The sequence below is a fragment of the Daktulosphaira vitifoliae genome, unplaced genomic scaffold (genome assembly GCF_025091365.1).
Source record: "Daktulosphaira vitifoliae isolate Bord-2020 unplaced genomic scaffold, ASM2509136v1 Scaffold_1, whole genome shotgun sequence".
Lineage (NCBI taxonomy): Eukaryota > Metazoa > Arthropoda > Insecta > Hemiptera > Phylloxeridae > Daktulosphaira > Daktulosphaira vitifoliae.
Window position 1 is genome coordinate 14,532,698 of NW_026099572.1, and position 24,390 is coordinate 14,557,087.

The window sequence follows — 24,390 nt, forward strand, 5'->3', positions numbered from 1 at the left end:
ATTAATAGTACAGCCCCTTAAACTGTCTACAGTCGTCAACCCAGGCGTCATACGCGAACAAGATGGCGCACTAAACAAATGAACCAGGCGCAACTAGCAGATATGACAACGCAACAACGTTTACAGGTAATTTAAAACATTGTGACCACTTTAAGAATACTTAACAAATTTCAATTACTATTTACAAACTGAAAATATCTAGAAAGTTGATTACCCTGGAATAATTTTATGGAATCTTTGGAATATCAGCTGTTTTTATATCATAAGATATAAAATCAAACAAGTTAACTAGTATGCCGCCTTATCTTTATTTTCATTATATATCATAATATATTGTATAGTGAAATACGTTGATAAGGTAGTTCTACACGTGACTATTTTCAAACAACAATATTTTAAAAAAATATTACGGTAATTTTATTTATAATTGAATTAATTTGAAATAAAAATGTTGCATTAGTTTCATTTCTTACATTGTGTCAAGTTAATCAATTATACATTTAAATTATTTTCTTAAATTTATATATAATAATACTATTTACAGTATAACACATTAAGTATTTTGTAAGTAAAACAAACCCAACCTAATAATAAATGTCTGTAATTTTGATGTTATATTTTAATATACTTTATGCTATTACTATTTTATTTTTAAAAATTATATTAATATGGAGTAAGTATTTCTTTTTATATTTAATTCCATAAAATTTTGTAGACGTTTTTTTACTTATGTGAATATTTTAACTTAAGTATTTTAATTAATTTTTTGGGTGAATTTCATAATATTTAAATTCTTAATTTATAATTATGATTGTATCTTCTAATTAAAATATATTAATTATTTAACAAACATATTTTAGAAGTATTTAACAAATTATTGTAGTCTTATATTTTTTGTTAAAAAAATGCAAAGACTACTATTTTTATTGAAATTAATATAAAATTTTGTTTTATTTTAATATTAAATAATGGTGCCAGTCAATAGCAATCATGTTTAATCATAGATAATCTTAAATATTTAATAGTTTAAAAAACGACACTGTGATATATAATCCATAAAATTTTAAGTGCTTGGTGCAACAACTTGTGAAGTCCAACTTTTTTTATAAAATAATTTTAAATAAATATGATTTTTAGTTGTGTATTCAATACACAACTAAATTTATTTATGTTATTCAATACAAAAATTAGTTCTATATTCCTATTATTTGTAGAGTTATTTAATTTAGAAAAAAATTTTACCATTGTTTTTAATGAAAATATTTTGATAAAATTGCTGTTCCTGAAAAATTAAAAATTTGGACTTAACTGGTTGTTGTTGCACCAAGTAAAATTATTGTCAAAAACTGGTGAACTGTCTAAAAGTATTATAATTACTTAAATTATCTTCATTTTCATGTAAGTGAAAAAAAGTATTAGTGATTTATTAAAATTATATGATTGATAAGTTTGAAATTTTTATTTCATTTTTGAATACATCTTTCTGTAATAATCATATAAACATTTTACTTTTAGATAATCATGAATACTTTTGAAATTACTCAATCATCTAACTGGTACAAGTCAAATGTTATGGCATTGAATACATACGGTACATTACTGGCTTATGGATCAAGAAATATTGTTGTATTAGTTAGTGGATTAAATGGAAATAGTATTTATGATTTAGTCTACAGTCGTCTTAGATTCAATGCCAAAGTATCATGTGGTCGAATTGGTGCAGTTTCTTTTTCACATGAAACAGATACTCATGCGGATGCTTATTATGTAGCATCAATAGATGAAGTAAATATATATATTTGGAAAGTGAAAGATGAAATTTGTGAGCATGTTCATTCTTTTGGAGTAAGTAAACTGTTATATGTTGTTATAAACTAATAATAATTTACTTAAAATTATCTAAGTATTATTTTATAAATAAAAAAAAATTAAATAAATCAAAAACATTCATATTATTTAGAATAAAAAAAATAAGAATGTAGTATTATTGGATGTGGCATGGCTGTACAATTGTTTGACTGTTGTAGCAATATCTGATGCAGGAACTTTGCATAAATGGGACATCCAAGCTATGATAATGAGGAACTATACATTGGATTTAAAAGTATCTCCTTTAACATTAGCTGCATGTCCTCACAAAAAAAATATAGTAGCTCTTGGTTGCAAGAATGGTAGTGTCATTGTTTATGATGTCACAGGTTTGTATAAATTTATTCCTACAATAGTTTTTTTTTTCAATTTGTGTTTGTTTTTTTATTCTGAACAAAAAGTTTGACATGCAAAAATGAAAAAAAAATTAGTTTTAGATTTATTTTAAGTTTAAGAAAATTTATGTATGCTACAAATATAATACAAGTACAATACTTATGTAAAATTTATTTACTACAAACTATTAAATATATGCACAGTGTTCTTATATACTATAATGTATTAGGTGATGGTCGAGTACTACACAAATTACGATATCATGAAAGAAACGTAGTATCATTAACTTGGTGTCCTGTCCCATACAACACTATTACTAATGATCAGTCTTCTCAACCATTATTGTTAGCTTCAACTGCGTGTGACAGAACTGGGTTATATATTTGTCGTGCAGGGACTGATATGTTTTGTGAAGCTACTATATCATTACCAATGAGACCTATAAGAAAAACAATTTTTAAGTAATTTTAAGAGCATGGTCAGAATTCTGACCATTTAATTTTTTATTGAAAATATCATTACATAAATGATTATATCTGAAATGACAAAAATGAATCATACTCTCTTAATAATCTTACTCTCCAAATATCCTATGTAATTTTTTTTTATATTTCACTGATTTTTTTCATACAGGAATAAAACAAACTTAATTTGGAGTTGCATTAAGTGGATTAAGCCAACCACTATTATTGTCACATCTGCATTTGGTGAAATTCTGAAAGTTGATTTTCAGCTTAGTAAAATTTCATCACCGGATATATCATTAATTAGTGATGTTCATAAAGATGTTATTTTTTCAATTGCCAGTTCTCTGTGAGTACTAAAAAATATTAAGTTAGTTTTTTAATACAGTATTTAAATTAAAAAAAAAAACTATCGGCGAAAAACCCAAGAGTGTTAAAGATGCTTAGCAATCCTAAAAATATTGAAAAATTATATTTATATAAATAAATTTTTATTTTGGAGAAATTATATTTAGCATCCCCAAAATTGTTTTAATATTTGTATCTATAAAACTAACTACATAATTTTTATTAATTTAAATAAAATGTATTAACTTTATGGTTATATTTTTTATTAGTAAAGCTTCTAAACCATTCTTATGGTCATCTTGTATGGGAAGAAAACTAATTCGAACTCCGTTATTTGACACTTCTGATAATGAAGACTTCCCTTTGGAAGTTCCAACACTAGGTGGTTTTGTATATTGTTTTGCTTTATCACCTGTTAACTCTGCTGAGTAATATAAAGTTTTTAATTAACCTAAACTATACTGAAACTAACTATAATTTTTTAGTTTTGCATTTGGTCTTGGTGACGGAAGAATTTATTATTGGAATGTTTCAAATAGGCGACAATTAGAATTAATCACATTGAGTAACTCTATTGATGCTAAAGTCTTATCGGTTAGTAATATTTTAAAAATGATGTGATAATTATTTGGATAAAATTTATGTTGATACATGCAGACTTCCATAATATTTATATCCTTCAACTTTTAAATAATTTATTAAAACTTAATCTAAGGATATAATAAAATGCATATTATTAAATTACTTTTTCTGATAATATAGATTACACTTCTCCAAATAAATAATTCATTTTTATTATTTATTTCTGAAGAATTGTTTTTTTAATGGTAGAAAAATTACTATAAAAATATATATTATATAAGAACAAAATTTAAATATTATAAACATGTTTGGAGTAGATGAATGAATTTGAATAGAATTTATATTTTAATATATATTAGTGTTATAAATATACTTTTATTTTTTTAATATTATACTTTTCATTAAGCTTAAGACTTATAAAAAATTATGTTATAAATCATGTTAAACATAGAAAAAAAACCTTATAAACATTTTCAAAAATTTTAATATAAATTAGTAAGCTAATTAATATAAGCACCATTAGTTATATTACCATTTAATTTAATCCATATAAAATTAAATGAGTACCAAAGTAGATATCAATATTGCATTTTTATAATTATTATTTTTATTTATAATTATATATTAAACTAAATTAAAAAATTATCATCAATAATTTTTTTCAGTTGGCATTTCATCCTCAAGATGAAGGTTTGTTAGCATTTGGTACTAGTGATGGCCGTATAGGTATATTTAATCTTATTAAAAAAAGGAATAATATGAGTTTATTAAAAACTGTTCTTGCTCATTCAATCTATCGTTTATGTTGGGCACCACCTCCTATTGATGTAATTACAAATGAGACTAAATATTCATTATATGCTGTTGGTAATGGTCAAATATTAATTTATAATGAGATGAGTTTATGGAAAGGTAAATAAAAATTTGATAACAATATAATTTGTTACTGTAGACCAAGTTTCTGTCATTTATAATTGTGTACCAATTAATGTCTAGAATAGTGTAAGCGATTTATTGTAGATATCTTTTTGTGGCATAGGATAATTTTAAAATTGATTTTTTAGTCTTAGCCGATATAATTTATAAACATGAATGAATTAGTGTATGTAAAAAAGGTTTTTTAGTATCTGAATAAGTTAATAATAGATTTTCATATTTCAGAAGTTTCAAAATTTTTCAATAAAACTTATTCATAAACAGCATTATCAGCCCTCTTTGCATGAACTTAATCAAATTGATTTTTAAAAAATGTTAAATGATGTTCAATATTTAATCGCTCATTATTAATAAATTAGAATATATAACATTACATTTTCAATTTAGATCCACGAAATCTCAAAGAATACATATTATTTAACAACATTGAGGATGAACTTATAACACCAGTTAAGCGCATTGAAATGGCTTGGAAACAAGATTATGATATAGTTGCCATTGGAAACTCTAATGGGTACTTAAGTTTTATAAATTTAATTAAATTAAAATATTTATGGTACAGCTTCATATAAAATTCATATATAATAACTATTGTAGAAAAACCAAGTATATTGGTAATATCATCTAAGTTATGTCTTAAAAAAGAACTCATTGTACTAAAGGAAACTTAAATTGTGTTTCTAACATACTTAAGAATTCTATAGTAGTTATTTGAATTTTTTTTTTTTCATCTTGTAGATAGAACCTTGACCTAATGTATCGAAGTATATTAAATGAAATTTATTTATTTAATTTTCATTTTAGGAATATCTATTTATTAGATGGTCATACCTTAGAGTTAAGACATGTGATACTTAGTCATGATCAATCAGTTGAATGTATTATTTGGCACCCTACTCATGTAACCTGTGATTTCAGTGAAGAATCAAAGTTTAAAAACTACTTTGCTTCAAGCTCATATTGCATTAAAGTGCACAAATTAAATAAAGGTAGAATTTAATATATGTATAAATATGTTATTTTTCTGTTTTAATTTTTGATTACTAAGCTTTTAATTTTTTTTTAGTAATAAAATATAAAATTTTAATTTATAGATAATGCACCAATATTAGTTGCAGAATTTAATGGTCACAAAGAAAAGGTCAATGAACTTGCTTGGAGCCCTCATCGTAATCTAATGCTCTTAAGTTGTTCTAATGATTTTACAGCTAAAGTATGTATAAATAAGGTGGACTATCTAACTCATTCAGTGATGCATCGTGCTTCAATGTATATGTACCGGAGTTTAAATCTATCACACTGAATTATTTAGGTTTCCCATTCTGTCTGACACAAACAATAACTTTAAGAGAGGATGTTAAATATGAATATTGATATGATGTAATTGATATGTTATGTATAGAATATCCTTTTACAGCTAAATCTGAATGTTGTATTTTGTATCATGTTAATATTACAATTAATAAGTTCTTAAATTAATTGATAAGTGTTATATACCTCTTTATATGAAGTTTGGTAATTAAATAAGAATATTTTTTCTGTGAGTTACAAGAGGTCATATTACATCTGTCAAAATTCCAATATTTTAAAATCATATTTTCTTTCTTATTTAACAAGATTCTAGTAGTATGAATAGGCTATAAAAAAATTGAATCTTAGCAGTGTAATCGGTCAATGTTATTTACCAGTTATATAATTAAATCATTACTTAATTACTACACCTAGTAGTTATCAAAATATTCTGAAAAAATAATTTTATTATTAAATTATTTGTTGTAATCTTCAACATCAATGTGAAGCTGAGAAGGTAATAATTTTATTATTGTTATTTTTTAATTTCATGTGAGTGAACCAATCTTGTAAATATATATTTCCAAAAGTCTGAAATTGTATTTAGTTAAAGATACACCCCACAAAATTTGTAAAAAATACAATATTAAAGAATTCATATATTTTTAAAACTTATTTAGTTGTATTATTTATTATTTGTTTTACAAATAATTGTAAATTTAGATATATTTCCGAATTAATAACTAAAATTATTAATTCTAGGTTTGGGATGTTCAAAAATGTGTATTATTAGGAGTTTATTCTAGACATTTAAGTACAGTGTTATGTGGTATGTTTTCACCATTAGATTCTGATATTGTTTTCACAGGATCTGCAGATCATTCAATACATTCTTGGCGTGTTTCAAAAGCTTTACAAAGTGACTCTGTGGAATTAACTAGTATGTATGATGAATCATATTAAATAAACTTTTATCATTAAGTTTAAATATATTTTAAGAAATTTATTATTTTTAATACAAATTTTTTGGTATAATTTTGAATTTTATTATTTTTTGTAAGTAGTTTATTATGTGCTAAAAATTTAACTGTTATTTCAGAAAATCAAAGTACTCCTACCATAATAAAAGAAAAAATTGTTACAAAAGATGTAGATAAATTAAATACAACAGGTAATTTTCTAAGGCTTTGTAAATTATCATAAGGTAAATTTAATAAATTATATATATCGTCATAAGTGAGTGGGGGGGGGTTAGAAAGCCTTAGGTTCCAGTTTACAATTTAGACCCCAAAAATATAGCAAAATTATGTTTTATTATGTAGAAATTCTTCTATCGACAAAGAAAAATGAAATTTAACCTTCTAAAAAAATTGTTCACTCTACACCTGTGTATATTGTACTATCAAGATATTGGTGTAGTAACTCAAAAAATATCAGTTAGTTAAACATATTGTGTTGTTAGTGTAAGAAGGCTGTATCTCAATAAAACCGTTTTGGAATGAACAGCTTCTTAGTTTTGATTTTTCGAAAGTAGTTATATTGTGTGTTACTTTGATTTTAGAATTTATATCAAGATAAAGTACAATTTTACGTAATTTTATCATATTAGAAAATGAATAATAAAATATATTTAACTGCATTATAAACAACTAAAATGTCAAATATCACAAATTTTGAAATATATCTTTTGCACTCGTAGTTGATATTTTCCTATAGTAAAAATTACATTGTGCATGATGCACTAGTGTAAATATAATATTTTAAAATTTAAATAAAAAGGAAATTGAATCTTTAAACTTAATTATCTCAAAAGTAAGTTTTTTTTAGTTTTAATAACATGATATGATATGATATATCATCAACAAAGCAATTTAAACAATTAATGTTTATTTACTCTGTATCTTGACATGAATAGTGTGATTATATATATATATATATATATAATCTTTACCGACTAGGATAACTATAAACTCGTACTAGGGCTAAAAACTTTATATTTATAAAGCTTAATCATTCAAAGTACATCAATGATAAATAGATATTTGAGTTTGTTTTTCCTAACATAACCAATTTATATTAATTAGGATTTTAGTTATGGACAATGTTAGAGATATTTCCTAGGAAAAAAAATGTTTCTGTGGTACTGTGTATACTAATAATAATTTTTTTTTCAATCATTTGTAAATTTAAAAATTTCTATGTAAAAAACTATATTAATTCTTAAATCATCAATATGAAAATGTAATCTAAATAAATAATATTTTAAATAGGGCCAAGTGATTTATCTACTAAAGATACAACAAATAAGAAACAACAATTTCCGTTTTCCAGTTATGATCTTTTTATTGGAAAATACTTGGAAACTGCTGTTGAAATGTACCTGAAACCTGATGATCAAATTAATTGTGAAAACATTAATTATTTATCATTTTTTGGTTCAGCTGAAGAAATGAAACAATTAATGGTTGAGGAAAGTAAGTATTCAATCATAAGTATTTTACATTTTAAATTTATATAAAAAAGATTAAAAGCTCCTGTATATATTAAAATTTTAGTAATAAAAAAAAAAAATCAATACAAAAAACAAAATGCTGTAAATTTAAAATATTTTTTGTATGAATTGTAATTATTACAGTTAGCTAGAAATTATTATTAAGGTTTTAGTTACTAATTTAGGTTTTATAATTCAAAGTAATAAAACAATATCTATTTTTAGTTTAATATTTTTTAGAAGAAATGTTTGTCACAATGAGAAATTTATCCTAATTTTTTAACTTTAAACTGAGTCTAAAATTTAAAAAAATATTATTTAAAATTTGACTAATAAAGAAACCGGATTTTAATACTGTCACATTTTAAATGAAATAAATCTATTTCATTCATTCTGGATACTATAGTATTAAAACTAGATTTTTTTATTATTGTAGTAACTAGTTACTAATGAAAAATAATAATTTATGTTTTTATAATAGATGAGCTAAAAATTTAAACAAGTAACTTAATAATTAAAAAAAAAAATAGATTTATTTGACAATTGTGAAAATTTAGTTTTTATTATGTGTGCCAACTTTGAACCTCTGTTTTGGATGAACTATGAAAGGTAAAGTTTTAAAAGTCTTCACTGCATTCCTACTAATTTATATAATTCTAAAATATCAAAATATGTTCTCCAATTTTAGAGATTGTACTAGCAAAGAAAATTTAGAAAAATTGTTATTTTTATTACTATTAGAAATTTTATAGATTTTTTTAATTTTTAAATTTATTTTAAGTATCTATTCAAAAAGTATTTCTATTAAACTATTGGTCAACTTCTTAGGATTTGTACTTAATGAGAAGACCAAAAATGTTATATTTGTAGAGACGTCATAGCAATTGTTTGTATACTCATATTGTTATTATGCTCTGTCATAATATTGGATCTTTCTGGTTTTCATATTAAAGCTAACCTAATTATTCATCCATGTATAATCAATAAGCTAAATTAAAAAAATATTAGATTCGTGGTAATTGACAAAAATTTGACTTTGATATTTTAATTACCAATATATCTTGATTTTTAAAAATCAAAAACAAAACATTTTATAAAAATTTTGCAATTTTTCACTTTAACTAATGATAACTGATAGGAAATAAATATACTTTGATTAATGTTTGGATTTAATAATAATATGCTATAGTTATTTATTTTTTTGTTTATAGGTAAAGTATTAAAAAAAAAGAGTTCTTCTAATATTATTCCTTATATAAATAACATCAATATATGGGGTAATAACTTAGAAGCTTATTTTAAAGAAGCTATAGAGACAAAGACTGTTAATGATTGGATGGTATCTGTTGCTCCGAGTATTAGTTTTGAGTGAGTAAAAATATTATAAAAAATTATAATTAGGATAACTAAAATTCCTCCCCCCTCCCAAAAAAAAGGCAAGCTATACTAAATATATTTAAATAATAGACAGTATACATTCATTCTCTGCTCTACTGTCTTATCAACTGCCCAACAATCTAACCATAGATCATAGCTGGTCTCACTACAGTCTTGTAGAATTTACCTTTCTGCCTCATTGGAATTCTTTTATCGCATAGGACACCAGACGCTTCTCTCCACTTCAACCACCCGCACTTAATTCTGTGTCTTACATCCTCGTCAATACCACCACTCTTTTGTACAACTGACCCTAAATACTTAAAACTCTCCACCTCTCCAATCACGTCTTCGCCTATTGTCACTGTCTTTGTGTTCTCCTTTGTTAAACTCGTACTCTATATACTCTGTCTTACTTCTACTTATTCTTAAACCGGTTTTTTAAACCGATTATTTTCCTCCCTATTTTCTCTTATTAAAACTATATCGTCAGCAAACAATATGCATCATGGCACCTCTCCTTGTATTTCTCTAGTAATTTCAGCCATCACTATAGAATATAAGTAAGGGCTTAAAGCAGAACCTTAGTGCATTTCTACTCATACCCAAGAGTTCCATCTCTCCAATCAAAGCCTCACCTATTATCACTGATCTCCTTATTTCACAATCCGTATTCTCCTTTGTCAAACTCGTACTCTATATACTCTGTCTTACTTCTACTTATTCTTAAACCGATTATTTTCCTGCCTATTTTCTCTTATTAACACTATATCGTTAGCAAACAACATGCACCACGACATTTTTTAATAATTTGGTACTATATGTATTTATAAAATTTGTTTGGATCAGTTCCAATATACCAAACTCCATGAAAATTTATCATAGTACGCCAGAAACTTTTTTTGTTCTAGAGCGAGTAATTTCCCCATGTCTCTAAAATCCTAATTAATAAACATTACTTAGATTATGGGTTAAAATGTGTGAAGCATATGCAGTACAATTAGAAGATGAAGGTGATGTCTCTAAAAGTTCAACTTTTTTGGTTTCCATAAAAAAATACAAAGATGCTGCTTTAATGTTGCTAAAAAATAATTTATTTAAAGAAGCATTATCAGTGGCTCGGTGTCAAGAAAATCAAGATGATGAATTAATTTTAGAAATTACTAAAAAATGGGCAGAATATAATGTTTGTCATGGACATCCTAAAGAAGCAGCTCATTGGTTTGTATAATTTTGTTTAAAATTATTCAATTATCTTGGTTTTAACTTATGTTATTTTAGTTACTTAAGTATAGGTGATCCTCGCAATGCTATCTCATGTTTAACTAAAATAAAACAAATTAAAGAATTATCATTGGCAGCAAAATTAGCTTGTTGTGTTGATGAAGAAATAGAATTATCTTTGGTTGTAAATATATTAAAAATGGAATACTTTAAACATCATAAGTGGAATGAAGCTAGAGCTTTCTTGAATGAACATCCTAAACTTAATGTTGGTTTCAATTTATTACTTATTATTTTATTTCTAAGTTAAGAGAATGCTTTTATTGTAAGCTTTCATCAGTGGTAATCAAATAAAAGGGTATAATATTATATCCAACAAAAGCTAACAGGTACAAATATATATTTATACAAAAATTGTTTATTATTTCATTTTATAAAAAAAATAAGCACAGAAGACACTGTGAGGAACTTAGTATCCACTACAAAATTTTTACTGTCATATAAAAAATAAATTATGCTTACAATGAAATTTTTTTTTAGTCTTAAAATTATGTATAATACAGTAAATTTGATCTATATTTGGATGGCTAAAGTGTTGTATTCAATAAAAATTTATTTAGTTTGAGATAAATTAAATTTAAATAAAAATGAGAATAAAGGATATTTTTTTAATTAAATAATAAAAAAAATGATAATTTCCACTTACTATCAATTTATTTTTAATTAGTCTTAATATAGCCTTTAATTTCCAATTTTTCCTGTACTTAAATAAATCCTTATTACTAAATAATAAAAAAATTGGGCAATGTATAACTATAATCTCAATTTAATCAATAAAAACTAGCACAGTGTAGATGTGGCATAGTTGGGACAATTCGATGCAAATCCATACATTTTTCTAAAAGTTATAGCAATTTAAAGTTGAAAATATGAAATTGATAATTTTAACACAAAAAAATCGTATTTTTAAATTTTGCAGTCAATTGCACATAGAAGATAATTCGTGGGAACAAATTTTTTTTTTTTGAATTTATAGTATTTAACATAAGTTTTGATTTAAAATATGTTTAAAAGACGTAGTATTTCCAAAACATTTTCAAAAGTTAAGTTGAAAAAATTGAATTTTTTAAAATTTTGATATTTGAATCCCCCTTTGTGAGCTTGTAAGGGGATAGGTTTTGAAAAAATTTATTTTTATTTTTGAACAAGATATGGCAGTTTTAAGAAAAATATTTTCAAAATTTATTAATATTAAAAATTATAATTTTTTGAGCATTTCCTCCATTTACAGGGAACTAGGGAAATTAAAAAAAATTGAACTGTATTTTTATCTATTTTTGGTGGGGGTACTAAGTTCTTCACAATATTTACAATATCAACTTTTTTACAAAATTAAATAATAAACAATTTTTGTATAAAATATATATTTGTATCTCTAGTGTTCGTTGGATATAATGAAATTATATCTATATGTATTTTGAAGTTTTGCTGCAAAAATAATGGGCTTAAAAAAATGTGTAAGCCCAAATGTATGGAAAACATCATTATCTATAATTTATATTAATAATTATTATTAATTTATATTAAACTAAAAAACTACCCTTATTGACAATTTTCAACCTTGAGTAAACAATTACTCAAAATATTGAGTAAAAAAAGTAAATTGGTGTGAACATTTTTTGTTTCATTTTTACATGTATTTACACAAATTTGGAGGGTGAGACCAAAGAATTTCCAAAGCCAAAAAATAAGGATTATCTTAATGCCCTTATACTCCACAACTTTTTTGTTTATATTACTATATTAAAAGTTATTATGAACTACTAAATATGTAAAAATTTACTTTCTTTTTAATAAGCCTATTTCAAAAATTAAATTTATTTTAAAATAGTATCCCATTAAATTTACAAGGGTTAAACTTGTATGATTGGTGTAAATTTGAAGGATGAGACCGAGGAATTTTTTTTAAAAAAATATTCTATTATCAATGCTATAGTTATTTTAATTACTGTCAGATATCATCTATACTGGACGTAACTATGCCACGCCCCCACTGTGGCGCGACACCACTATGCTGGGTTATTTTTTTTAGAACTAAAAACAATTTCAATTAAATAATAATTTGAAAAGAAATATTATTTTTAAAATATAGTATGACTAATGTTGTATAGTTTTATCTATGCCAATATATTTTCACTAATTTTGAATTATAAAAATTAACATTTATTAAATTTTATTTAATAAATATTAATTATTTCAGTACCTGGAAATGTGGATTGGAGTTCATGAATCAATGTTTGAATTTGATGAAAAAGTAACCTTAGATATCTTTAAAGATTGGCTCTTTGATGTTAATAATAAAAATAATGTGACTATATTGGATCACATAATAACAAAAGTGACTTGGAAACCAGAATATTATGATAACTTAGTTAAAATTATTGAGCCAGAATTTATATCAGACACTAACCTCATTATGCCCAAAGTAAATTAATAATTTTTAATATCCAATTATTAAATCATGGGAAATTTGATATAGAGCAACTCATTGCTATAAATTTGTAAAACAAATGGAAAGTGTGTAAAAATATTACTTAAAATAATTTTAATTAGAACAATGTATTTTCCTCAATGTTTGAAAGACTTAAACAGTCATTAATCTTTTTTTTGACCTATTTGTTGCTTTCAAATAAGTTATAAAACTGTTAGTTAATTAACAAAAATTCATAATTTTTTATTTTTTATTATAATTTGAAATATAGAAACAAAAAAATAATAATCTAATTCACAACATAATAAACTCTTATAAGATTTTTAACTATGTAAAAAAAGTTTCAATAAAACATTTTTTTCAAAATAATTCTATAACTGCCAATAATAATAATGTATTTTATAACTGTTAAGTAAAGTATTTTACACTTCACATAACTGTAAAATTTTTAAAACAATTTTTCCTATTTTTTTATTTATTTCCTTTGTGTATTTTCTAAACATTTTATAAATGTGAAAATTCAAAATTAGTCAAGTGTGATCTTTAATCACATTTGACATTTATTAAGTATACAAAAACCAATACTTAATTATATACTAATAATTAAGTTTTTTTAGATGACTGTATTTATAGCAAGCCAATTTTGTTTAATAGCATTGCAATATAAAAACACTGGTAAGCTTACCATTGATTGTCAACAACGTTTAATTAAATGTCTAGCAGCTGCTTATGATTATGAGTTAATGTGCCCAGATTCAGTTTCAAAATTCAATAAGCCACTTACCAAATTAATAATATGGTTTTTCCCAAAAGGTAATACAATTCATATAAAATTGTTATAGTATATTTTCCTAATTTATTTTATTTTCATCTAAAGGTCCATTATCTGAAGAAAATTTTGAAATATTTGTAAAAGATGATAATCTTCTAAAAACTATAAGATCATACTTGTGTTTTGCATGTTTTTCTTGGTTGAATCCATTGTACACGAGTTTAGCTAAAAAAATTCACCTAACAATGAGTAATAATGATGAAGAGTCAAGAATAAACCAATTAAAACATTTAAATGAAATGTTTAAGTTAATAAGGCTATTTCAGAATCTTTCAGACAAATATTTTTATGATGTTTTGGATCATGAAACAATAGCTTTTTTTGAAGCCAAATATGAAATTGAACGTATTGATTGTTTATTGTCTGGAAGTTCAGCTTTAGTAGATATTCGTAAGGAAATTAATTTGAATGTTTTCATTGTATTTATTTATTTTATAAAAAATTAAAAATCTATCTTACTAATTAGATATTTATTCTAAAACTAAGTTATATTAATCGATTAATCTAATAAAAACTATATCTTATCTATAGTATATACTTATACTATATCTTACTATAAATTGTTCATTGTACAAAAATAGTTATATTAATACATTTAATTAAAAATATTTTTATTTTAATCAAATTATCTAGGATTGAAATTTTTAATGAAACATTTAATTTAAAAAATCATAAAAAAAAGTATACATCTATGAAAACATTTGTTAAGGAAAATTTTAATATAGTATTAAATAACACATTAGTGGTTTTATGTCCATCAGCACTGTAATAATAAAAATGAAAAAAGGTTTCATCTCGTGATACATTGCTTTTTTAATACTAGGGAGCCTTTAAATTTAGATTTTTTAGAATTATAACAAGTATTTTATTTACTAAGATCACAGGATTTCCATTTTTTTTGAAAGATAAATAATATAAATTCACATTGTTTTGTAAAATAAAAGCAGTTTCATTCATAATTAAAATTTTGAAAGTTTTATGTACTTATGAATTGGAAACTATGTAAATTACATTTTACTAAAAAATTTTGATTATATTATTGAACAATTTTATGAAAAATAATTGTGTTAATATTTTTTTGAATACTTTCTAGGTAATATAGTAAACGATTTATTGGATTCTAAAAAATTATTACCAACTGAAGAAAAAGATAAAAAATCAGGAAATACCTATTTAAAATTTAATAATGATGTTAACAGTCATGAAAATAATATTACTGATGTTAATAATGATTTAGTATCAAAAGAAAATAATAATAATAAAAGTGTAATAATGAAACATGTTGAACATAAATTTGACGCGGGAAAATTAATAAATACTGAAGATAGTTGTAATTTAAGTAATAATAAAAAATCCATAAACAATTACAGTTCTTTATCTGAACAATTGTATTTGGAACAAATATCTAGTCATAGTTTCAATGACTTATTCAATTTATTGACAAAAGAGAATAATTTAAATTCTGTGAATTTAATTAAATTTTTCCAAAATATTGTTTTAATTATTCATAAATTCAATGGTTTGCTTAATAAACCTTCTATTCAACATGTGGCTCATTTAGAAATACAGGCATCTAAGAAAAAAAAACTTGAAAATGTAGTATCTGAATTTGTTGCTAAACGTGTTAATGCTCCTGATTCTATTGTATTTTTAAAGAAACTAGAGAAAACAATATGTAGTATCTACTATGATCATATGTATTTATTAACGATAGATGATAGTTATTTAGACATTTGATTTTAACTAAAATATAAATGTGTTATTCAGTTTTAATGTGTTATCTGATATAAGAATTAATTGAGATAATTATTTAAAAGAAAATATTTTATTTTGGTTTAATAAAGTTATAGTATTGTAAGTACTATAGTAAGTTAATTTCTAAAATTATTTAAGACTGACTTAATTAAATTTTAATGTACTTAATCATATATGTAATATTTAAAAGAAAATTTTGTTTAAAAGTGTATTATGATATTTAAATAAAAAATATTAAATATGATAAATAATTGTTATCACTTGCACCATTATATTGTATAAATAATTTTAAAATAAAATAATAATTACTATTCTATATATTTTTTCATGTTCTATCTATTTTAATTTTAACTTTCAGAAATAATACAAATCATAAAATTAAAATTAATAAGTGACTTATGTAGTTTTTAGAATTATTCTAAACTATTGTAACCAACATTTTAAAATATGTCTATACAATTTAATTGTTACACTGTAGATGTAATTACATCAATCATTAATTAAATATACTGGTAAATTTAACCAATATGACATTATAATTAAATTCATCTAATATATATTATCAATAAATTATAAAAAAAAAAGTAGTGACTTATGTGGTTTCTATATGATGGGTTATACTATAAAACAATATGACATCTTACCTGAAACCAATCTTTTTTAGTAATTAATTATTGATTATTAATATAATACATTTGGAACACAATGTGACTCAGTGGTAAATTCAGTCATCGTGTTAGCGCCGATGTTCAGATGTGCTATTTACTGTTAGTTTCTGGATAGGTGACCCTTCTATAAGGTTGGTGACCTTATGGAAGCTTTAACAGTGACACATCTTGTCCCTTACTGGCTACCTCAGCCATAATGAGGTACGTCAGTCAGTGTAAAAATTTTGTCAATTTTTATTCGTATAAATATTGATTGTAATATAGAACCGACCCTTAACACCTAGGATAGAGACTAAGAAATGATTAAAATTATGCATTTATGAAGAAGAACTTTAATTGATGTGTAACTGATAAGATATTTTATAGTGTATTTTAGCTTCGATGCGAAGCTGAGAAGGTATTAATTTTACTATGATGCGTTTTTTTTTATGTCTGTTGCCACTTTTTCTCAGCTCTCACTGGACCGATTTCTTTCAAAATTACGTCAAAAGATCACAAATCGTATCTAGTTGGAGACATTACCCTTAAAAATTGAAAAAAATTCCCTCGTTCCCCGAAAATGGGGGAAATATCCAATAAAATTACAATTTTAAAAATCGGTAAATTTTGTCATTTTTTTCACTTTTTTTTCTTAAAACTTCCAAATGGCTGTCGAAAATTAAAAAAAAAATGTAATGTGTGCGATAAAAATCACCTTTTATCGGGATATTTTTTGTACTTAAAAGTGCCATAACTTTTTAAAAAATCAACAAATCAACATAATTTTTTTTTATACTAAAACCTTAGATATTTACCTTTCATTTGATATTATTTTTTTGAAAATCTATCACTTAACCTGCTCATTGGGGGGAATTTAAAATAGCAACTTTTTACAAAAATTAACTTTCTCAACTTAATTTTTGAAAATGTTCCGGAAATACTGCGTCCTTCAAACATATATCAAATTAAAGCTTATTTTATGTGCTATAAAATGAAAAAAAAAAATTTGTACCGACACTTTATCTTCTACATTTAAATGGCTGCCGTAGTTAAAAAAACACTATTTTTTGTTAAAATTTTCGATTTTGGATTTTAAATTTTCAACTTAAAAATGCTATAACTTTTTGAAAAATGTGTATATCAGCACACATTTTTATTTTCTAAATACATTATAAGTACATCTTTCGTTTGATATACTTTCTATTAAAATTGGACAAATTCCCCTTATATAGGGGGCGTTCAAAACTTTAAATATTGTAAAAAACATAGATCTTTTTTAACTGAACTTTTGAGAATGTTCTGGGAATACTGCGTCCTTTAAACATATATCAAATCAAAGGTTATGTTATATACTATCAAATGAAAAAAAAAAATTTGTCTCGACTCCTTATATTCTATGTGCAAATGGCTGTCGAAAATTAAAAAAAAATGTAATGTGTGCGATAAAAATCACCTTTTATCGGGATATTTTTTGTACTTAAAACTGCCATAACTTTTTCAAAAATGAACAAATAAAAATAATATTTTTTTGTGTTGAAACCTTAGATATTTCCCTTTCATTTGATATAATTTTTTTTGAAAATCTAACACTTATTCTGCTCACTGAGGGGATTTAAAATAGTAACTTTTTTACAAAAAATAACTTTTTCAACTTAATTTTTGAAAATGTTCCAGAAATACTGCGTCCTTTAAACATATATCAAATTAAAGCTTATTTTATGTACTATAAAATAAAAAAAAAATTTGTCCCAACGACCTATCTTCTATGCGCAAATGGCTACTGTATTCAAAAATATGCTATTTTAACAATTTTTTTTTTTTTAAATTAAACACTATCTATAGATTTGCATCGAAGCGTTTTTTATGATAGTGATTTTAATCACTGTCAGATATCATCTATACTGGACCCAACTATGCCACGACCCCACTGTGCTGGATAATTTTTTGTTTATTTATTTCTTTTTTTCTACTCTCTTACATAGATTTTTATAGACCAACATCGAGCAATTTGTTAAAAGAATCTAAATTATATATATTTGATGAATTTTGATAAATTTCCCCTTTATGTTATTCTTTATGCCATCGAATTTTATTTTTATCGTGAGATCAACAAAATGGTACCCGCGGATTTCAAGTATTGTGTAACCATTGACCATTTAGTATTTAATTTGTCATTCTTTTTATTTTTATATACTTATGAATAGTTTCCTGTAGTCTTTATATTCCACGGTTTTACGTGAAAATGGAGATTAGTCAAATTTTTATAAAAAATATTTCAATTATCTACTGTTCAAAGAAGGTATGTGTATCATGATCATATAGCTTAAAATTACATAGTGTATAATGAGATAAATCATGAAAAATATTTATTATAACGTGTAAATTGTGATTTTTTATTTATTTAGCTTCCTCAATAAATCTGTAAGCTTGAATTATATTATTAAAAGTGGTATTTTAATCTTTTTAATCACCAAAAAAAATTTTAATTTTGAGATTTTTAACAGTGCAATATGGTTAATTGTCTTTAAACTAGGTAGTACAACTTTTTATTCTTTCTTCTTCTTTTTTGGGTTTTCCCAAAGACTATCCCGTCTCCCAACCAAACTTCAATCCTACTCTGTCAAATGCTAGATTTCTCCAATTGGAACCACCTCCCATCTCTTCAACATTTTTTTTAAAGCATCTTCCCAGCGTATCCTTGGTCTTCCCAAAGGTCTTTTACCTGCAGTGATTACGTTCAATTACTGCACGTAGTAGCGAATTTTCGTTACTCTAAGCATGGCAAGCCCACCGTAGTCTTCTTCTGATAACCTTTAATATATCCGAACCACTATATAATGTTTACAGCTCTATATTCTTTCTTCGTTTCCACTCCCCGGTTATTTCGTCCTTGACTGGGCCATAAATTATTCGCAACACAATTTTTTTTCAAAGTCAATGAATCTGTTTTCGTTCAATTTCCTAAGTGGCCATGTTTCTGATCCATACAGTTTAACTGGTCGTATCAGGGACATATATAATTGTTCTTTCATTCTTCGCGATATTGTTCGTGAAATTAGTATTTTAGAAAGTCCATAGTAATTCTCAGAATGAATTCTTGCTGCTACCTCGTTTGCTACATTATTTTTTTCAGTTAAGATAGTACCGAGATATTTGAACTGTTCTATCCTTTTAAATTCATAGTGATCTATTTTTATGGACTGACAGAACGGTAGTCCTCGTCTACTCAAAATCTTATACTCATTTTTTTTTGGAAAATGAAATTCTTTCATAATATTCAGTGGACTTTCTCTGTGAATACTGTCATACGCTTTTTTAAATTTTACGAAAAGTGTATGCATTTCATTATCAAACTCCCATGTTTTTTGATATAATTGTCTAATTATGAACATCTGGTCTGTCGTAGATTTACCAGCTCCTTGGTAGTAGCCTATTATTTGATTTGCTTTTTCTTTAATTCTGTCTAAAACACAATTCGATAATATGTTATACGCCACATTTAACAAGGATATTCCACGTAAGTTGAGTAATCTTGCTTATCACCTTTTATGTGGGTTGGCCATACCACCGCCACTTTCCAATCATTTGGAAGTTTCTCTATTGTCCAAATTCTGTTAATCACTTGCCAGATCCATCGTATAGCCTCTTCTCCTCCCTTTTTTAAAAGTTCCGCTTGCACACAATCCTCTCCCGGGATTTATAAATTTTTAGTCTTTGTACTTGTACTTTTATTTCCTCCGATGAAGGGCGTGGGCATTCTTGTGTATCTATGTTATAGATATTAAAAGGAAATTTCTCGGTTGGTTCCTCACAGTTTAACAGTTTGTTAAAATAATTTGTCCATTTTTCAGTTATTTCCTTCTTTGAAGTTATTAATATTCCATCATCATCCTTAAGAAACTGTTTTTTTTTCTAATATCTCCTTTTAAAACATTTAATCTCTTATATATATCTCGTGCCCTGTTTAACCTTTAGTCCTGTTCTACGTCCTTCATAATATTTTGGATATACTTTTTTTTTTCACACCTAATTATATTGTGAACTTCTTTCCTCCGCCTACTAAATTCTGTAGCACTCTCATCATTATTAGTACCTGTATTCTTGCCATTCTTCCCGGGAAATCCTCCTCTGTATTGGGTCTTCACAAATTTTGTTAAACAAGGGTTTCTTTCTTTTTTTCTTTATCCTATAGTTATTTATGCAGTTTGTTGTACAGCATCTCCATACATTATTCACATCGTGTTAATTATTTGTTGTTCTTTAAGATTTTCGCTGATTTTGCTGATGTAATTCTTATGTATATTTATGTCTTCTGATATCTCAGTATTGTATCTATCTATACCATTTAACTTGCGCCTTCATTGCTCCTTGAATTTAACTCTTATCCTAATACCTCACAGAAGATAATCAGAGTCTGCGTCGACTCCTCGTATTGTTCTTACATTAGTTATACCATTTTTCAACCTGTTGTTGATCAGTACATGGTCAATATGTGTTCGCGCCGCAGAATAGGGCGACACTGTGGAAGGCTATCACATTTTTCATGTTGTCCTTTTGTGATAAAAAGACTGATACCTTTTTTTTTTTTTTTATGGTTATGAATCTACATGTGTCTAGAAGAAATATGTTCTTCTGAATAATCCTTTTATGTGGATTTTTTTTTGGTCTAAGCCAATTGTGGGCTACTCAGATACATGTGTCTAGAAGAAATATGTTCTTCTGAATAATCCCGTTGTGTGGATTTTGTTCTCGGTCAATTGTGGTTGCTCATTTATGTCGGAATGCGTGTGCCTCACAGCAACATCATCTCAAGTAAAAATTGCTAAATTAAATAAAAGAAGTCAAACCATAAATGTGTTCCTCAGCCACTTATTGATGTAAATAACTTGTTCTTTTCTATTGGCAAGTTATAATAATATATTATATCTATATCTATATTTATATACATTTATAATTTTGGTGAATTGAGATTTAAGTCATTTAATATATTCCTTGAGAAATTAAATATAAATGTTGTTAAATGTTTATTAACTGTTAAGATTATGTATAGTTTAATGTTATAATATATTTTTTTATTAATATTCATCTGTCATTATAGGAAAAATTGTTTCTGTTCTTTTACCAGTTAAGGCCTTGTGAGCCCAGTAGCCCTTTCATTTTGGTAGCAGAGCGTGTGGTTGACTGCGGGCGGCGTTACTGGTCGAGTGGACCGAGGAACAATATTGATTATTAATATAAGGTATTTTTATTTTATTTATTCTGGGTTTGAAAACTATGATACAATAAATTGTTTTTTTGTAATTATTTATGGTCTCCTGGATTTGATTTTTCTCTCATTCTTTTGAGCAATTTAAAATTTTTTTAATTATAAATATTTTAGTCTGTTTTAATTTGGGCATTATTAAATTAAATTTATTATTATGGTTGACCCTAATTTGCAAGCTAGGGATAGAGCTACCCTAAAGCGAACTGTGGCTATTAAAGGCATAAGGTCAATCTTGGAGGTAGGAGTTAGTGCGGTATCACAGCCTAACTTGGTGACCAAATTTGTGGCTATGACTCATGGTGTTGATGATTTGTGGAAGGCCTTTCAAGCACAAAATGATTTAGTATTAGATGCTCTAGTTATTTTAAATGAGAGTAGTAATTTTCCAACTGAATTGGAAAGTGAAGTATTTGATATGGTGAGTGAGATATCTGCTTTAATGGCGAAGTTTAATGAGAGTAATGGTAATGCTATTAATGGAAACATTGATGATGGTGATTTAATGGTGACTTTATTCCCTGGCCAATCTTTCAAGAATAACAAACTTCCAAAAATTCCACTTCCCATGTTTTCGGGTAAGTTCATCGATTGGCCTTCCTTTAGTGGCCGATTTCTTACCCAAATATACAACAATACTAGTTTGTCCAATGATGAAAAATATTATTATTTATGTGGTTGTGTTAGTGGTGAAGCGTTAAATGTTATTAAGGGCTTTCACATGTCACCGGACTGCTACAAACTAGCTTGGAATGCACTTGAGGCAAAATATAATAAGCCACGTCAATTAGCTAATTTATTGGTGGAGAAATTAATAAGTGCATCTCCGTTGGCTCAAGAGAATGTTTCATCGTTGAATGATTATGTTGAATTGTTTGAAGACAATATTTCTTTATTAAGATCATTGTCTATTCCTGATGTTGGTGAATTTATTTTATTCACATTAGCTGTGAGGTGTCTACCTCTTAGTAGTAGAAAACTTTTTGAGGCAACCAATATTGAAAACTTCCCTGATGTAGAGAGTCTGTTTATGTTCATACGAGAAAGAATACGTGTACTAGAAAATGCAGGTGGGCGATACGATATCGTAGGAGCTAAAGTTGACCAGCGTAAACAATTTTCTAAGCCAAAGAAAGAATATGTTGGGCGTGTGTCGTTTGTAGCTGCTAAATCCAACGCAGTGCATAAATCAGTATGTTCTGTCTGCTCTGGATCGCATATTAGTTCTTCTTGTTCTCGGCTTCCATCCACGTCTTTAAAGGACCGTCAGACTATTGTTCGGAAAAAGAAATTGTGTTTTAATTGTCTGGGCATTAATCATTGGACTGATCGTTGTCTAAGTACTGACCGGTGTGCTCAATGTGGTCAGAAACATCACACTTTATTGCATTTCAGTAAAGAGACTGAAAGGGAAGACATGCCTGTAGCTTTATCTACAGTGTCATCAATAATTAACACACATGAAGTATTATTAGGAACGGCTTTAGGTCACATACGTGATCAGTATGGTATAGCACATCAAGTTCGCATCCTTATTGATTCAGCGTCACAAATAAGCGCTATGACAGCAGCATGTGCCAAGCGGTTAGGTCTGCATGTGGCTAAGTGGACAGCTCCTGTTAATGGATTGGCTGGAGTATCGGTTCCACAAGTACAAGGTATTTTGAAGTGTGATGTCACTCCTAGGCACTCAGATGATCCATCTATTTCAGTGCAAGCCTGGATTTTACCATCTATTACCTGTGATATTCCTAGACGTCCCATACCTGTTGATATGAAGAAACGTGTTGAACATCTTGTCTTAGCTGATCCAACTTTTGATGTTAGTTCCAGTATAGATGTTTTATTAGGTGCTGATGTGTATCCGCTTGTCATGGATGGTAAGCAAGTATCTTTGGGCATTTCTTTACCTGCAGCTTTTAGTTCCATTTTTGGATGGGTGATAATTGGCTCTGTTGGTGTAGCAAGTAATTTGAATGCACCGCAAGTTTGTGTGGCTTCTTTGTCAGTGTCATTGGAAGAATTGGTCTCTCGATTTTGGGAGGTTGAAGAACCTGAAACCTGTGGTCCTCCTGTGACTGAAGACGATAACTGTGAGGCCATTATTCAGAAAAATATGAACATTGACGATTGTGGGCGTTATTGTGTTCCTTTGCCTTTTCGTCATTCTAATTCCAAGTCTCTGTTGAAAGGTTCTCGCAAGATGGCATTGAAACGTTTTGAAAATTTAGAGAAACGTTTGTGTTCAAATGAAACGTTAGCTGAAGCTTATCGGTCCTTTATGCGTGAGTATGAATCGCTTGGTCACATGCATGAGACTTCTAAAGTTGGTGACTACTATATACCACATCACGCGGTTGTCAAACCCGGACTGGACGGNATGTGCCAAGCGGTTAGGTCTGCATGTGGCTAAGTGGACAGCTCCTGTTAATGGATTGGCTGGAGTATCGGTTCCACAAGTACAAGGTATTTTGAAGTGTGATGT

At 26.3% G+C, this 24,390-nt stretch overlaps 2 protein-coding genes across 6 annotated transcripts; both read left to right on the plus strand.

The window, feature by feature from the left end:
* Window positions 1-11: 11 nt before the first annotated feature.
* On the plus strand, window positions 12-16,156 carry LOC126910389 (uncharacterized). 5 transcript variants are annotated; one of them, XM_050692929.1, is made up of 21 exons: window positions 12-126; window positions 1,516-1,845; window positions 1,961-2,198; window positions 2,435-2,666; window positions 2,839-3,018; window positions 3,287-3,445; window positions 3,503-3,611; window positions 4,265-4,511; window positions 4,923-5,049; window positions 5,340-5,524; window positions 5,630-5,748; window positions 6,588-6,765; window positions 6,925-6,996; window positions 8,096-8,299; window positions 9,528-9,684; window positions 10,657-10,914; window positions 10,975-11,185; window positions 13,178-13,402; window positions 14,026-14,221; window positions 14,286-14,630; window positions 15,334-16,156. In XM_050692929.1, the coding sequence occupies exons 1-21, from the start codon at window positions 79-81 to the stop codon at window positions 15,975-15,977; spliced, it is 4,464 nt and encodes a 1,487-aa protein (XP_050548886.1). In that variant the 5' UTR covers window positions 12-78; the 3' UTR covers window positions 15,978-16,156. The 5 variants fall into 5 exon arrangements, 4 of the variants coding, with proteins under 4 accessions (XP_050548886.1, XP_050548888.1, XP_050548887.1 ...); XM_050692931.1 differs by lacking the exon at window positions 12-126 and adding an exon at window positions 312-411 and having other exon boundaries at window positions 15,334-16,155; XM_050692930.1 differs by lacking the exon at window positions 12-126 and adding an exon at window positions 420-564 and having other exon boundaries at window positions 15,334-16,155.
* Window positions 16,157-22,062: 5,906 nt separating this feature from the next.
* LOC126900234 (uncharacterized) lies at window positions 22,063-24,318 on the plus strand. Its single transcript, XM_050675837.1, has one exon. It carries the CDS (start codon window positions 22,063-22,065, stop codon window positions 24,316-24,318), a length of 2,256 nt encoding a protein of 751 aa, XP_050531794.1.
* Window positions 24,319-24,390: the final 72 nt, after the last annotated feature.

Bases quoted from the DNA above. Each gene is read 5' to 3' on its own strand.
- LOC126910389 (XM_050692929.1), top strand. From the start codon at position 79: ATGAACCAGGCGCAACTAGCAGATATGACAACGCAACAACGTTTACAG. The intron at 127-1,515 runs GTAATTTAAAAC...TTTTACTTTTAG, and splicing joins CAACGCAACAACGTTTACAG to ATAATCATGAATACTTTTGA. The intron at 3,446-3,502 runs GTAATATAAAGT...ATAATTTTTTAG, and splicing joins TCACCTGTTAACTCTGCTGA to TTTTGCATTTGGTCTTGGTG.